Raw genomic sequence first — 16,083 nt, 5'->3', positions numbered from 1 at the left:
ATAATGGACTACGTTCCAAGGAGTGACTCCTCATGCACCAGGTGCAGAATTTCCTACTTGGGCCTGGCTGAGTGAAATAGCTGTGCTGTGGGTGGCTGGGTGACAGCTACATGGTCTCCAAGACTAAACATGTTCATATGTTTGCAACCCCTGCTTGCAGGCTTCGCAGTCGAGAGAGATAACGTGAGTCAATATGCTGCAGACCTCAAAAGTGAAAACAAGCAGATTCCCAGTGTTTTGACTTGTCAGAAACTGCCTCTCCAGTTCCATATCTAGGAATGCAGGCAACTAAATAGGTGAGGGGGGAAAGGAGGGGAGGACACCTCTGAACGGTTGGGCCCAGACTCATCTCCCTTCACCCCGTCTCAGTTAATATTGCAGAAGCAACCAGCACCCAACGACCCTGAAAATATTCTTCTGTTTCAAACGCCCGGAGGGAAGAATGGAACTTCTGCTCAAGCGCTACACAGGCTACAGGCCCATGAACAGGGCAGGAAGCACAGCAAAAATTGAGGTTCTTTAGCCTTGTAGCAGCCACGACAGCCACTTCCCTTGGAAGAGGCTCTGGATGCTTAGGGAGGACAACGAAGAGGAGGTGAGAACAGGATGACTGCAGGTCCAGGCCTGGGTAGCTTGAATTAGTAAGGCAGGTTGCAGGAGGAGGGGCAGGAAAGAGAGCAGGTGCTTCAAAAACCCAATTTGCCTTCTGCAGACATGGCTGCCTATGCCTGGCGTACCAAGCAGAACACAGTAAGCGGGGAACTTCCTCCTCGACTCTCAGGGGAATATCTGGAGTTCGAATTTGGGTGCCCACTCGAGCGCGCTCTTCACCACAGCCAAAGCTGCCGCGCCCAGCGCCACCGTCAGCCCCATGACTGCCAGCTTGACAAAGCGGTTGGTCCTTGGTTTCGTTGCCAAGAGCAACTTTGCCCGCTCCTCCGCGCGGAGCCGCTCTCTGAAGCGCTGCCGGAGAACCGTGTCGGGCCGCTGCTGGGCCGAAGCCAGCTCAAAGTCTTTGAAGGTGGAAGCAGCCGTCCTGTAGGGGAGGAAGAAAACAGAGGCAGGACAAGTCATTCCAAGCAGCCAGGCGGGATACGGTTCTCCTGCTGTGGAGAAAACAATCTTGGCAAAGAGGCTCTGCCCAGGGTATCACAATATATGTGGGAAGCACACACACACCCAAAGTTAGTTTTGTTTTCCGGATCTTGGAAACTAGCAACTTTACCACGAATTAAAATTCTCAAGATCGGTTCTCTTAAAAGGATATGGGCAGGAAGTTCACTTCCTAGGGATCAGTCCACCTCAGACAAGGGAATGGTGCTTGTTTCCTGAACTGACCTCGCTTGCTGAACTCACATGGATACCTAGAAACAAGCAGCCAGCCCCATTCTGTCTACACAGGCAACATCTGAGACCCACAGCCAGCAGGCAATCAAACCAGCCTGCAGCTGTTATCAGAGCCAGGAAACGGCACTTGTAGAAACCTTGCGTGACCTTATCTTACACAACAGGCAAAGGGGACAACAGATATTTGAGATGCTCAGAAGAGGATAGTGGAGCTCTCATGTGCTCTTTATCTTTGAGGGCCGCTGTTTGGGTTTCTTGCTCCTTCTTTTCTGCTGCAGGAGACAACATAAGAAGCTACTGAGTGAAAACTCAGCTGCTGAAAAGGCAAGCTGCTCTTCTCAAACTGAAGTTTTAAAGACAGAGAGTGGATTGCCTTTTTGGCACATGGAGAAATCTCTGCTTCCTTCTGAATTCCTCAGTACTGCTGGTAGTGTGGCCAGCATGTGCAGAAACTGCCTTTTTGACTGCTGGACCCACAATTGGTCTCGCCCAAACCACCAGAGCCTGTCTTCACATGCAAGGGAAGTCCCTAACCCACTGAGGGTGTGAGACCCATCCGCTACCCTCACCTGGTTTACCCGGTCAGTCGAAGCCGTTCCCGGGGTGTGTCCGCTGTCGCATGCTGACAGCTTCTAGGAGCCTCGTGTGAGAGTGGAGCACAGGGTGGGACCCGAGGGGAACAAACAACCCCAGGAGGAGCACGCTGTGCTACATCTCCACTAACGCCCCAACTAAAGGCTGTCATTACCCACCTTTCGGCTTGCTGCTGAGCAGCCTCCCGGGCAAGTTCCGATGGTGGAAACTGAACGAAGAGGTCTCCAGCTCGACTGATCAGGGTCTCGTACGGAAGGTCTTGTGGGATCTGCGATAAAAGATGGTGGACGGAGGCCATGTCACACTCGCAGGCGAGAACCTCCGGCGCGCGATGGAGCACGATCTGCAGAGAAGCAAGCAGCGACTCAGCTTAGGTGGGGGACGGCACCAATACTTCCCTGTCACAGGGCTACCGTCGCAAGGGTTCAAGAGGTCCTTGCCAAAGCATGCTGCAATGGGGGTTCCACTCTAAACCCTTTGGGTATGCCCCAGTTTGTAGTTTGGTTTCTTTGGAAATAGCAAGCGGCATGCAGTCCATGTGTCTCCCTTACAATTTTGCTGCATTGCAGGGAGTTGGACTAAATGCCCCCTTGGGGTCTCTTCCAACTCTAAAAATGATTTGATTCCATTAACTGTGGCAAGTCAAAATTACCTCCAGGCAACCAGATGCAGCCCTCATGCTGCTGCTGCACGTGAGAGCTGCCAGGAGAAAGAGAGCACAAGCATGCATGGCTCCACAGCAGCAGCTCGCTCTTGACTTTATGGATAGGTCCCAAGTAATGATCCATCGTCCTCTGACAAACAGCAGCCTTCCTCTCCAACATGCAGAGTATTTCCCATCCCTATGGTATGGACTGCTGGCAATATTTTCTGTGAAACTCCTCTGCAATTCTCTGCCCACGCACAGCAAAACTGATGATGATGATAATAGCTTAAAGTGATGATGATGATGATGATGATGATGATGATGATTTATTTGTACCCCGCCCATTTGGCTGGGTTTCCCCAGCCACTCTGTCTGGGCGGCTTCCAACAGAGATTAAAATACATGAAAATATCACACATTAAAAACTTCCCTGAACAGGGCTGCCTTCAGATGTCTTCTGAATGTAAGGTAGTTGTTTATTTCTTTGACATGAGATGGGAGGGTGTTCCACAGGGAGGGCACCACTACCGAGAAGGCCCTCTGCCTGGTTCCCTGTAGCTTTGCTTCTCGCAGAGAGGGAACCGCCAGAAGGCCCTCGGCGTTGGACCTCAGTGTCTGGGCAGAACGATGGGGGTGGAGACGCTCCTTCAGGTATACTGGACCAAGGCCATTTAGGGCTTTAAAGGTCAACACCAACACTTTGAATTGTGCTCGGAAACGTACTGGGAGCCAATGTAGGTCTTTCAGGACCGGTGTTATATGGTCTCGGCGGCTGCCCCCAGTCACCAGTCTAGCTGCCGCATTCTGGATTAGTTGTAGTTTCTGGGTCACCTTCAAAGGTAGCCCCACGTACCCCAAGTGAGGAGGAGAAGCAGATACTCTCTGCTACAAACTCAAGCTTGTTTATTGATGGATAATAATAATAATAATATAATTTATTATTTAAACCTCGCCCATCTGGCTGGGTTTCCCCTACCACTCTGGGCAGCTTCCAACCAATATTAAAATACATTAACATTAAGGTTTGCAACTAGAACTCCGTGCTGAAGGCAAAGCAGCCACTAAGCAGCAAAGCCGTCTCTTGCAGCTCTATACACCTTAAATCGTTTTAAAGGGAGGGGGAGCAAAAAGCACAGCCTGGTTTGGTTCATGTTCCACGGCTGAAGTGAGCAACACCTACCACTGCTGCAAAGTAGATTGGCATTAGCGGGTGGCATGCCAGGAAGAAGTCATACAACCGCACGACGTGTCTGAAGTCAGACAGCACGTGCCCAAACCAGGTGATCAGCCAGCTGAGAGCAAAAATGGTCCCCACTTCAGCTCTGTGCAGAAAAGGAAGAGGAACAAAGAAACAAAAGGGTCACGGTAAAGCATTCCGTTTGCTCATTCCCCACCCCCCACCCCAAATTGCAAATTGCAGCTGGGGTGGCTGTTCTCCTCATGGGATTCAGCAGCAATTCAGGAAGGGACAAGCTATCAAGAGAAGCTTGTGGTGACATCTTCCTTGGAGGTTGCCAAGATTGAACAGGTGTCTGTCTGTCAGAAATGTTTTTGGATGTCCCACCTCAAGGTCGCTTCCAATTCTACTTCTCAGAGCATACAAAAGAATATGGGCACTGAAGGCCTAGGAGCCACTAACTGCATCACCAAATTCTCCAAGCTTTGCTTCTCGAGAGGGTCACTGAAAAGGTCGCTGCTCAGTCATGCTAGGCAGCAGTAAGGGAGGACTTCCTAGGGCTAACCTTCAATTGCATGCATTTTAAAAAAAATACCATATATACTTGAGTATAAGCCTAGTTTTTCAGCACATTTTTTGTGCTGAAAAAGCTGCCCTCGGCTTATACTCGAGTGAGGCGGGCGGTGGGGACGGCGAGAAAGAAGCCCTTTCTCTCCGCTCGTGCTGCCACCCGCTCTCCCCAGTCAACCATTCCTTAAGAAGTGTACAAGAACAGCGGTTCTTTACTCTCCCCAGGCAGCTTGTTCCATTCCTGAACTGCTCGCATAAATGCAAACTTGGCAAAGGAGGAAGAGGAAGGAGCAGCCCAAAGGGCTGCTTTCGGGCTGCTCGTTCCTCATTCTCCTCCACAGCGGCAAAGGTGAATCGGCTTATACTTGAGTCAAGAAGCTTTCCCAGGTTTTTGTAGGAAAATTAGGTGCCTCGGTTTATATTTGGGTCGGCTTATACTCGGGTATATACGGTATATTAAAAAGGGGAGTGCAGCAATTCCACCTACCTCTGCATGAAGTCGTGCAATTCTGGGTTCACCTGGTCTATAATGGGCATCAGGTAGTTTAAGATGTGCTTGGTGTTGTCCATTGTCGGGTCCATAAAATCCCTGCCAGGCAAAGCAGGTCTGGTCAGCCAAGGCATGCGGCAGCGTGAAGCAAACACTCTCTTGTTTATCACAGACAGTGAACGGCAAAGCAGACTAGAAGCCAAGAGATACCCAAGCTACAAATGCCCAGGGCAGTGGGAATAGTTTTAGCCCAGGGAGACGGGATATCTTTTGGTTCCAACAGCTGGAGGCTCACTCACAGTAAGCAGCCAGCAAGTGTACAAACTTGAACACAAGAGAAGCACAAGTGACCATGCAGGTCCAATTTTTTAATTTTAGAAAAGGAAAGTCACTAGGACACCAGCAGAAAAACATGCAGAAACCGTGAAGGCGTGGGTCCAAAGTCATGGCTTATTTTTGAAAAAACAACACACTTTATGTTCTTGAGGAAGCTATGTTCACAAGGGGCTGGGTGCACTGTGAATGCCACAATTGCTTCGGCACAGACTGAAAGCAAGTGGTGGGTCCAGAAACTGGCCATTGCCACTAGCCACTAACATTTCTGCAAAAGCTAGCTTCAGGAAAGTCTGGCACTCAGGCTGGTCCTGAGAAGAATCTGGGAAAAGCAACCTTCTCTCCCAGCAGGCTCTGTAGATTTAACACACCCCTTCAACCTTTGCCTCATCTTTTAGTTAGTATTTAGAAAGGGTGTGAAAGTGATTTCTCTGCAGGAGGCTGGCCTGGCTTTGTTTGGGGCTGGAGTACTTAACTCTCACAGCTGCCCAGTCCCTCCGTTAACTGCACCTGCCATCCCACATTATAGTGAAATACATTTTTAATCTGTCCTCTTTTAAGACTGTTATATTGCAACTGTGTTTGTATTGCAGTTACAATAAAATCAGATTAGATTATGTCCTCTTACTTCTACCCAGAAGATTTTAATCCATCCAGTCTGCTCTCCAGTCCCTTCCCCGCTGAGTTCGGCAGAACTACCACCCGCCTTATCAAAGTAGAGCAGAACGTTTTCTAATCTACATCAAGAAGCAACAGCAAAAGGAACGCAATGCTGCTTACTGGGCAGAACAGTTCCTGGCACTTTAGGTAGCACAGTCCCAGAACAACGAGGAAGGGTGTAATGTCTATAGCAAAGGACCTGGGTTTCAACCCCCTCTATAACAGAAGCCCAGTGGAAGTGCAGGAAGGAGGTGTTGAATCTGTGGGTGGGATTCACCCAACAAACCCATCAGTGGAAGCCCTCTGCAAGGGCTTTTGCTTGCACAGAGGAGCTTCCCTTTCCTTGCCCACCCTAACTTTGGCCCTGGAGTGGGTGGCAGAAACCCCAGAACAGCACACAGGGGGAAGGGGGAGTCATTCCATCTGGCAACCTAATACACTTGCACAGATGCAATGTTGAAACCCACCCTTTAATTTTTTAAAAAATAAGTGTCAGGGAACTGTCCCCGGTGCAGCGCAAGGTGGTGGAAGGGCTCTCGGCATGCTACAGAGAGTCCCGGTCCCACCTGACCAGCAGCGCCTCCTCTGGCAGCAGAGGGAGCAGCGAGGCTTCCAGCAGATATGGAAGGAAAAGGCTCTGAGGATGCTGGAGAGCCCTCACACTCATCTCGTTCAAGGGGCGAGGAAGGAGACACGCAGCTTCCGGCGCCCCAAAGGTGTCGAGGGGTGAAACGAAAGGATGGGAGGCGGGGTTTCCATATACCGAAGCTCTTTTGTTGGGGTCAGAACCGGAAGGGGCCATTCCCGGATTCTGACGACGCTTGATACAGACATGAACTTATTAGCTCTGCGCTGTACATAGTTTGCACAAAAAAACTCTTAAAGGAAACTCGGAGTTTTGCCTGCTTACTCATGAGCAACGAACAGAGGACCTTACAATAAGCCTGGGTGACATGCAGAGAATATGGTCCAGAGAGGGGGGAAATTGGACTTCCCCCTCCAGAAGGGCCTGCATGTCCCTCCTCTAACTGAGCAAGCTAACAGTCAGGAGTTAGGGGACGTTTAACCTTCGCTGGGAGGCTGCAAACCCAAACAACGGGAAATGGAAAGGAACACAGGCACTAGGCAGCTCCACTTAAGAACCAACCCTAGGTCCCTTAGCGGGAGGCTGAGGCACAGTACAAAGGCTTTAAGACCCACTGTGGCAAGAAAGACAAATAAAGGGAAGGGCCAGAGCTTAGCATTAGAGAACATGTTTAGCATGCAAAAAGGTCCCAGGTTCAATCCCTGGCGCTTGCAGGTAAGGCTGGAAATGTTCCCTGCCTAAAACCATAGAGAACAGCTACCAGTCAGTGTAGGCAACACCAAGCTAGGTGGACCAATGGTCTGACTCAATATAAGGGCGCTTCCTATGTCAACCCCGTTGGACTTGCTCAGAGAGAATAAGTTGGCGATTTGGGGGTTCCAAGGTAAGGAGCAACTTGAGCATCCTCGTTTTCACCGTGTGGACTTTTCTTTCTGGCTCACTCCTTGTTAAAGGCAGGGGCCCCATTCTGCAGCAGGGACCTCACAGCCACCGCTAACCTATTCCTGGAACCCAGGTGGGCTGCCATGTGAATTCGCCACTGCGCAGCAACCCTGGAGCCTGCTCCATGACTCCTTTCGGGCTCCGCAGTCAGGGGTGCCCTCTAACGCAGACGAGAGTACCTGAGGTGATGGGTTGAAAGCTTTTCCACCAGGGCTGTTGCCAGTCTCTCTCCAACCACAAGCAGAAACGTGACCACGATGTCATGGTAGCCTTGGTAGTAGTGAAGCTGTGGGTTGCGCTGCAAGACCTGCAGGATGCTGTCAATCAGCTCTTCCTGCAGCCCCTCCCTCTGCTCATCTGGCATCCCTGCAGGGAGAGCAGCAAGAGGGGTTAAGAGAGGCAACGGACAAGTAGGCAGCTGAGAACATCCACCTGACAACATCCTGCATCCCAGTGACATGAGTTACTTCAGCTGCCTGTCTCCCTTGTCTCCTGCCAGCTGAAGGCAACACACATAGATCCAAAGGCAGAATCATTAAGGGATTCCTGGATTTAACGACGGGGGTTAATTATCTCCTCTGGCCCATTACATTCTTGTGCATACAGCATGCAGTCCTGCATGGCCAAACTCAATAGCAGAAGCTCAGTAAGTCTGAGTAAGCACTACAAGCATAAAGCAGTTAACCCGTCACTGTATCCCTGCAAGGAAACATGGTAATGGTAGTTTTACAGCATCTCTATCTGAAGGTGGACACCCCTTGGTTCAAGCGATAAATCTAATAATTTCCCAGGCAATTTATCTCTTATTTTAATCACAAGTCTCGCAGCTTCATTAAATATCAAAACATCACTGGTGCTCAGAGGGAGACTCAGTGTTTCATTCCTTCAGCTGCATCTTCAGGAACTTAGGCGGCAGCAAGACTTGGAGGGGGGAAATCCTGCTGTGATCTTGAAGAGCTGCTACCAAAGACAGTAGTCAGGGCCTAGGCTAGATGGACCTATGACATTACTTGGCACAAGGCAAGGACATATTTTCATGTACTTAGCTGGCTTGAGACACTTTAAAATGCAACACCCTTCAATTGGCTAATTGTTCCAGTGCAAGGGAGGAGAGTGGTTTACATTTGAGCAGTCAGGCTCCAAACTTTTCAGCTACAAATATACTGGGTTGATATTCTGCAAACATGAGCACCCTCTGGTAGTACACAGGACCCTTTCCTGCGCAATGAAATACAGCAGGATTGCCAGCTGCAAACAGAAGTGGAAGCTGCATCTTCCTCTGCATGGAGAAGCTATCTCTGAACTGGATCTGCTGGCGAAGTGACTCAGCTTAGCACATGAAGAGTCGCCAGCTGTTTCACTTCAGTCTGAAGAATACCATGGTCTGAGCCAAGCAACAGCTAAATGAAGCATACAGCAGCATCACCCATTGGTGGGGAGTGAAAACACAAATGCAGGCAAAGAAACAGAGGACCTCCCTCAAGACTCACTTATTCTGGGCCACTGGGGTGTTGCTAGGGCAACATTATTGCAAGCAGCATGTCTAAGCTATCAACTTAAACTAGTTCAGGCATCATGGTTTTCTACTGGGGTAGATGGTTCAGTCTATTCCCAGCTCATGCCAACTTTCCATGTATTTATTCATGAGTCGGAAGTGAGAGCTGGACCATAAAGAAGGCTGATCGCCGTAGAATTGATGCTTTTGAATTATGGTGCTGGAGGAGACTCTTGAGAGTCCCGTGGACTGCAAGAAGATCAAACCTATCCATTCTCAAAGAAATCAGCCCTGAGTACTCACTAGAAGGACAGATCCTGAAGTTGAGGCTCCAGTACTTTGGCCACCTCATGAGAAGAGAAGAATCCCTAGAAAAGACCCTGATGTTGGGAAAGATGGAGGGCACAAGGAGAAGGGGACGACAGAGGATGAGATGGTTGGACAGTGTTCTTGAAGCTACTAACATGAGTTTGGCCAAACTGCGAGAGGCAGTGAAGGATAGGCGTGCCTGGCGTACTCTGGTCCATGGGGTCACGAAGAGTCGGACACGACTGAACGACTGAACAACAACAACAATTCATGAGTCTGTTCTGTCCCATTTCCACATTTTTCTGTGAATTTCTTAAAGCAAGGTACGTGTGGAAATTCATAACTAAATTAATATTTCCATGCGAGGGAGATCGTGAAAGATACAGGAAATTGAATGCAGATTTCCAAAGAATAGCAAGGAGAGACAAGAGGGCCTTTCTAAACGAGCAATGCAAAGAAATAGAGGAAAATAACAGAATGGGAAAAACCAGAGATTTGTTCAAGAAAATTGGAGATATGAAAGGAAGATTTCGTACAAAGATTACCACAATTAACGACAAAAGTGGAAAGGACCTAACAGAAGCAGAAGACATCAAGAAGAGGTGGCAAGAATACACAGAGGAATTATACCAGAAAGATATGGAGGTCTCATACACCCCAGGTAATGTGGTTGCTGACCTTGAGCCAGACATCCTGGAGAGTGAAGTCAAATGGGCCTTAGAAAGCCTCGCTAACAACAAGGCCAGTGGAAGTGATGATATTCCAGCTGAACTATTTAAAATTTTAAAAGATGATGCTGTTAAGGTGCTACACTCAATATGCCAGCAAATTTGGAAAACTCAGCAGTGGCCAGAGGATTGGAGAAGATCAGTCTACATCCCAATCCCAAAGAAGGGCAGTGCCAAAGAATGCTCCAACCACCGCACAATTGCACTCATTTCACACGCTAGCAAGGTTATGCTTAAAATTCTACAAGGCAGGCTTAAGCAGTACGTGGACCGAGAACTCCCAGAAGTGCAAGCTGGATTTCGAAGGGGCAGAGGAACCAGAGACCAAATTGCAAACATGCGCTGGATTATGGAGAAAGCTAGAGAGTTCCAGAAAAACATCTACTTCTGCTTCATTGACTACGCAAAAGCATTTGACTGTGTGGACCACAGCAAACTATGGCAAGTTCTTAAGAAATGGGAGTGCCGGATCACCTCATTTGTCTCCTGAGAAATCTCTATGTGGGACAAGAAGCTACAGTTAGAACTGGATATGGAACAACTGATTGGTTCAAAATTGGGAAAGGAGTACGACAAGGCTGTATATTGTCTCCCTGCTTATTTAACTTATATGCAGAATTCATCATGCGAAAGGCTGGACTGGATGAATCCCAAACCGGAATTAAGATTGCCGGAAAAAATATCAACAACCTCAGATATGCTGATGATACTACCCTGATGGCAGAAAGTGAGGAGGAATTAAAGAACCTTTTAATGAGGGTGAAAGAGGAGAGCGCTAAATATGGTCTGAAGCTCAACATCAAAAAAACTAAGATCATGGCCACTGGTCCCATCACCTCCTGGCAAATAGAAGGGGAAGAAATGGAGGCAGTGAGAGATTTCACTTTCTTGGGTTCCATGATCACTGCAGATGGTGACAGCAGTCACGAAATTAGAAGACGCCTGCTTCTTGGGAGAAAAGCAATGACAAACCTAGACAACATCTTAAAAAGCAAAGACATCACCTTGCCGACAAAGGTCCGTATAGTTAAAGCTATGGTTTTCCCAGTAGTAATGTATGGAAGTGAGAGCTGGACCATAAAGAAGGCTGATCGCCGAAGAATTGATGCTTTTGAATTATGGTGCTGGAGGAGACTCTTGAGAGTCCCATGGACTGCAAGAAGATCAAACCTATCCATTCTCAAAGAAATCAGCCCTGAGTACTCACTAGAAGGACAGATCCTGAAGTTGAGGCTCCAGTACTTTGGCCACCTCATGAGAAGAGAAGACTCCCTAGAAAAGACCCTGATGTTGGGAAAGATGGAGGGCACAAGGAGAAGGGGACGACAGAGGATGAGATGGTTGGACAGTGTTCTCGAAGCTACTAACATGAGTTTGGCCAAACTGCGGGAGGCAGTGAAGGATAGGCGTGCCTGGCGTGCTCTGGTCCATGGGGTCACGAAGAGTCGGACACGACTGAACGACTGAACAACAACAAATATTTCCATGTACGTTTTGCTGCAAAATACTATGTCAATGCATACATTTCATACTTTTTTTTCTGAGCCAAGAAAATCAGAGAAGTGTGAAATCCCAAAGGATGATTGCGTTCCAATCTGCATATAAGTGTGGGAGGTGTAAATTAGGTCATTTCACTAAAAATGCAGGCCAAATGAAATTCTCTGTCATCTCTACTTTCAACCCAAGGGATTTCTGCAGAGACCCCACAGCTGGAAGTAGAGAGAGTGCTTCTTATACCTGGAGGAAAGCGTCGGAGAGATCGCCTCACATCCAGCAACACTTGCTGGTAATCTTTGTTGTCCTCCCGGAGTTCCTCACCTAGGAGGGATAGAAGAGTGTCACAAATCCACAGTAGTCACAAAAGGAGGACCAGCCCCAAGGAACTAAGGAGGGAAGTGTATTTAACACGGCCATAAAAACTGAAACTGAATACCTATTAACTCATCAATGCCCAAAACATGGTTTGATCTATGCAATGGGACAACACTAACAACACAGGTTCTGAGCACCAGGGAAACATCAGTGTCTCTTAAGGGCAGCACATATTGCAATGCCATCTGAACAGGCTTCTCTTCACCTGCTAATTGCACCAGACAGCACCAGCTGCACTTCCAAATGGATTTGCTGCCATTTGTGGGGGCTGCAGCTAAAAGGAGTTTTACTGGACTCCTGGATCTATTTATTTTTATTCTAAACCATTCCTGGATCTGCTTTTTAATAGCATTAAATATGCAAGAGGGTGAAGCCACGGAACAACTCTGTGTGAATACTAAAAGCCATGTTAATGGAAGAGAGCTCTCCAATTACATAAAAAATAAATAAAACCAAAATGCAAACTGTGCTTTGTTTGAGTAATTAACCCCACACTCAAGCTCAAAGGTTCCCAGAGTCTTTCTTCCCCAGATTTCAAGAGTTATTTGGCTTCACCTGGCGGAGGTGGCAGGTCCTCCGTGTTCACATTAAGCAGCTTTGGCCACACCCTGCAGCGGATCTCATCCATCAGAAGCCCCCCTTCGCTGATAGCCATGCGCCTGAGTGCAGCAACATCCACAGGCTCGCTGCTCAGGGCCTGGTAGATCTCTGCTTCTTTCCTTTTTTTCTTGGAATCACAGTCTGCGAGAGAAACAAAAATCAAATTCAAACTAGCCTTAACAGCAGTTTCGCCTGCTAATGATTGTGGCCTCAAAAGGCGACAGTAATTTATTTACAAGATGGGAAAAGTGGGGTGCTAGATCACACTTGCCAACCCACCAAATCAGTCTTAAGAGCAGGATGTTTTCTGCAGTGTAGTGAATAAACTTGTTTAAGAAGAAACCAAATCGTTGACCGAAAGGCAATGGTGACACAACAAACATCAGATGGGCCGATGCAAATGTTGCAGGCTAGTAACTTTGTGACCTCTTTGCAGGACTTGACTTGACACTCTGCTGTTTCATTAGGTCATCTTTAACTTAATGCTCTGAAAGACAGAACTGCTCAAGTGCCACACAGGACACTTTTTTCCCTTTCAGTTTAGTATTGTACACAATTTGGTATTGTACACCCGAAAGATCTGACCGTCAGTCACTGTGACACTCTCCATCTCAACAGAATCGCATCGGAAAGTGTTCCATCACAGAAAGCTTTCTTCACACCAACATAGACTCGTGATGAATCACAAACTAAGCAACACTTGCATCAGTAGCACTTGGTACTTGACTGTTGCAATTTGTTTTTAATGCAAAGGTTAATAATAATAATAATTTTATTATTTATACCCCACCCATCTGGCTGGACTGCCAGCAGTAATAAGGCAAGCACAAAGCCAGCACATGATCCAGTATAACCTTTTACGCATTTCGGACTGTTACGCAAAGCAGCAGGCTAAATGCATTGGGCACAATACAACAAGCTCCCAAAGATCTAAACCTTTTGCAGTTTCATTGTGAACACTGCTACACATCTGGATCAAAGCCACCAGAAAAAGCTGGTGATAATCAGCTGCTTTGTTTTATTTTCATATACTTCTCCAGTGCAAGAAGGAAAGCGCTTGGCAGTGGGGGGTGGGGAACAACAACCACCTCAGGGAGCCAAATATGTGGAAGCATGACCAGTTTGCATTTAAAAGCCTCTTTCATAAGACTCTGTTTGTGCAATTTGCATCCTTGACGCCCACTCTTAGAATTCAGATGGGAGCTGATTTGAAGGGCTCTAACTTGGCAAGGCAACTTGTCACTCTGGATAGTTTTGCAAGACAACAAATGACCCAAAAGGAGGACACCAAAAACCCTCAGGCCCCCCTCCCAAATTAAACCCCCCTCCAGTGGCTTAAAAACTTTGGTATGCAGTGTGTAACTCTTCTGCGTTTCCAGCTACATGTAGAAGATTGGCAAGAAATTTCATGAGTGCTCAGTTTCTACAAAATACAATGCTGGAATTTGGAAAGCTGTTGCCACTTGACAGAAATCATCCCAAAATAGGCAAGACGAGCGAACAGGAGGAAAGATTTCTACTTGACTCACAGTCTAAATAAAAATTGACCCTGGTTTCTTTCTCTTTCACTCTCTCCTCTTTATTGCTAATTTGCACAGGTGTCATTACAGTGGAATGGAAGGTCCTCAGTGCTCTGGTTCCCAAGGACGGCAGTAGCCGAGACAACTCTGTTTTGCACACACACGACTTTAGTGAATAAGTATGAGTGGAATAAAGTGCTATTTCTCCCCCAAAAGAAGCCCCTCAGTGGCACAGGCAACAGTGAAATGGATTGCACACATGCAGGAGGGTGGGTAAAAACTTGTCTAAAAGGAATAATTCAGTTAGGTGTGGAATTTTTCATTATGAGGGCCACAATGCTTCTAGGGCAGCACACCAGTGGTAGGTGGGGCCAGAAGAATATGTAGGTGCAGCAAAGAATCCTAATTTTGCTTTTGTACAGCAAGCTTTTTCTATGCATATCCCTCTCAATCAGAGTTTAACAGCACATTCTAGCCGGACAAAAAAGGAGGTTGCAACGCAGGGCTGGTGAAGTGTGTGTATCCTGGGTAAAGTTCCATGGTATTATATGTCGTATCTCTTCTTTTTTTGCTGCAAGTTGCTTGGAGACCTTCAGGCGAAAAGTGTCTAATTAGTCCAATAAATGAAATGAATGAATGAAAGGTAGAAACGGAAGCACCTGGTTCCTGAGCTCGAGGTCCCCCACTTCTTCTTCTTCTTTATAATATTTTTATTAAAGTTTTTTTAGTTTACAAAGGTATGTGCAATGTATCTTTTTTTCAAGTTACATTTTCCATAGGTCAGTTTCATTTGTTGAGGCATTAGGGTTACATTAGGAAGAAAAAGGGGGGAAGAGGTGGAAGGGGCCATTGTGGGTGGGGGTGGGGTCGAGGTTCCCCACTTCTAGGTTAGCTCTTATCTTAGACCAAGAGCTTTCCAGCCCTCACCCAGGCAGCTGCTGTGCTTAAATTTCTTTTACTGCTAATTTTAATCATTTGTAAATGTTTAATTTGCTTTTATTCCAACATTTCTTGTAAACCGTTTACAGGTTTTACAATAAAACGGTACCTAAATTTTGTTAAGTGAAAGAATGCGCACGTCAGAAAGAGACAGAACACCTTCTCTGCTGTGTCCCTGCAGATGGGTCATAACCCTCCTGAGGGAAGCCCGCCCACCTATTTATTTCACTTTTGCACTGGAAGCTAAATGGTTTGAACACACACCTGTCTCAGCACTGCGGGGGGGGGGGTAAGCAGCTTCCTCCCACCCCCATTCAACGGGCCTCCCACTGCAGTGCTTTGGAATAATCTGCCTCCCCCCCAAAAAAATTAAAGTACACAGGGAACCAGATGGCGGGAGTCGCAGTTGCTTCACCTGTTCGACTTCTGCCTGACACTTCTGAGAAAAGAGGGGAGAAAGCGTCACCCGTCGCCCCGCCCATCCCCGGAATGGTCCCCTCCGATTGGCTCCTGCCTCCTGAGCGAGGGGGGAACGGGGCGTGGCCTCCGCCCCGCCCCGCCCCTTCTCCCTGAGGGCCGCGTCGCCCCTCAGCGGAGCAAAGGCCTCCCTTTCCCCCCTCAGGCGCCCGGCTGTTAAGTCGGCCAAGGGCCTCGCGCACCCGCCTACCGAGCGGCCCGCGTACCTCGCCTCCCGTTGCCGTGCGGCGGCGGCAGCGGCGGCCTCCGGAGGGCCATGGTCTCTGGGCGCCGCCGAGGAGCATCCCGGCCGGGCCTCTCCGGCTTCGTGTCTCTTTTTCCCCTCTTCCCTTACTCCTCCCTCCCTAGGCTCCGCCCACTTCTCGCTTCTTGCCCGCCTTGTCTGGCGCCTTCCTAAGACGTCACCGCTGCAGCCAACCGCCGCGCCTCGAGCGCACGCCGGAGAGGAGTAAACAGCGCCCACCGCGCATGCGTCGCGCCCGCCTTCCTCTTCGTCTCCCCTTCACCGCTCCGTTTCTGCGCTCGATAGCGCAGCGGCTTTACCATAGATGTCCCAGGGAAAGGCTAGAGCGGCACACTTAAGGGAATTTCTGGGTTCGGAGGTTGAACATAGAGATAGAAAGTGTAGAGAAGGCAAGCATGGTCTTTTCTGTATAAGCTGCCAACCAAAGTGTATTTTAGCACTCCCCAATTTATTTTATTTTATAAATTGTGCTGGCACCTTGCTGGCACACATTTAGAGAACCACAATGCCCACCTAATGTGTCCACAGCTGGATAGCCTGTGATCTTGTGTTTA

The 16,083-nt window shown here is 48.2% G+C and overlaps 1 protein-coding gene across 2 annotated transcripts; it reads right to left on the bottom strand.

Moving 5' to 3' along the window:
* Positions 1 to 563: 563 nt before the first annotated feature.
* TBC1D20 (TBC1 domain family member 20) lies at positions 564 to 15,648 on the bottom strand. 2 transcript variants are annotated; one of them, XM_033153837.1, is made up of 8 exons: positions 15,492 to 15,648; positions 12,305 to 12,490; positions 11,615 to 11,695; positions 7,525 to 7,711; positions 4,822 to 4,923; positions 3,768 to 3,909; positions 2,100 to 2,209; positions 564 to 1,036 (listed from the first exon to the last, which is right to left on the bottom strand). In XM_033153837.1, the coding sequence occupies exons 1-8, from the start codon at positions 15,541 to 15,543 to the stop codon at positions 778 to 780; spliced, it is 1,119 nt and encodes a 372-aa protein (XP_033009728.1). In that variant the 5' UTR covers positions 15,544 to 15,648; the 3' UTR covers positions 564 to 777. The 2 variants fall into 2 exon arrangements, with proteins under 2 accessions (XP_033009728.1, XP_033009727.1); XM_033153836.1 differs by having other exon boundaries at positions 2,100 to 2,284; positions 15,492 to 15,543.
* Positions 15,649 to 16,083: the final 435 nt, after the last annotated feature.

The sequence above is a fragment of the Lacerta agilis genome, chromosome 6 (assembly GCF_009819535.1).
Source record: "Lacerta agilis isolate rLacAgi1 chromosome 6, rLacAgi1.pri, whole genome shotgun sequence".
Taxonomy (NCBI): domain Eukaryota; kingdom Metazoa; phylum Chordata; class Lepidosauria; order Squamata; family Lacertidae; genus Lacerta; species Lacerta agilis.
This window is presented reverse-complemented; position numbering and strand designations above follow the sequence as displayed.

Bases quoted from the DNA above. Each gene is read 5' to 3' on its own strand.
- TBC1D20 (XM_033153836.1), bottom strand. From the start codon at position 15,543: ATGGCCCTCCGGAGGCCGCCGCTGCCGCCGCCGCACGGCAACGGGAGG. The intron at 4,924-7,524 runs GTACTCTCGTCT...TTTGCCTGGCAG, and splicing joins CTTTCAACCCATCACCTCAG to GGATTTTATGGACCCGACAA. The intron at 2,285-3,767 runs GTAGGTGTTGCT...GCTTCTCTGCAG, and splicing joins CAATCTACTTTGCAGCAGTG to ATCGTGCTCCATCGCGCGCC.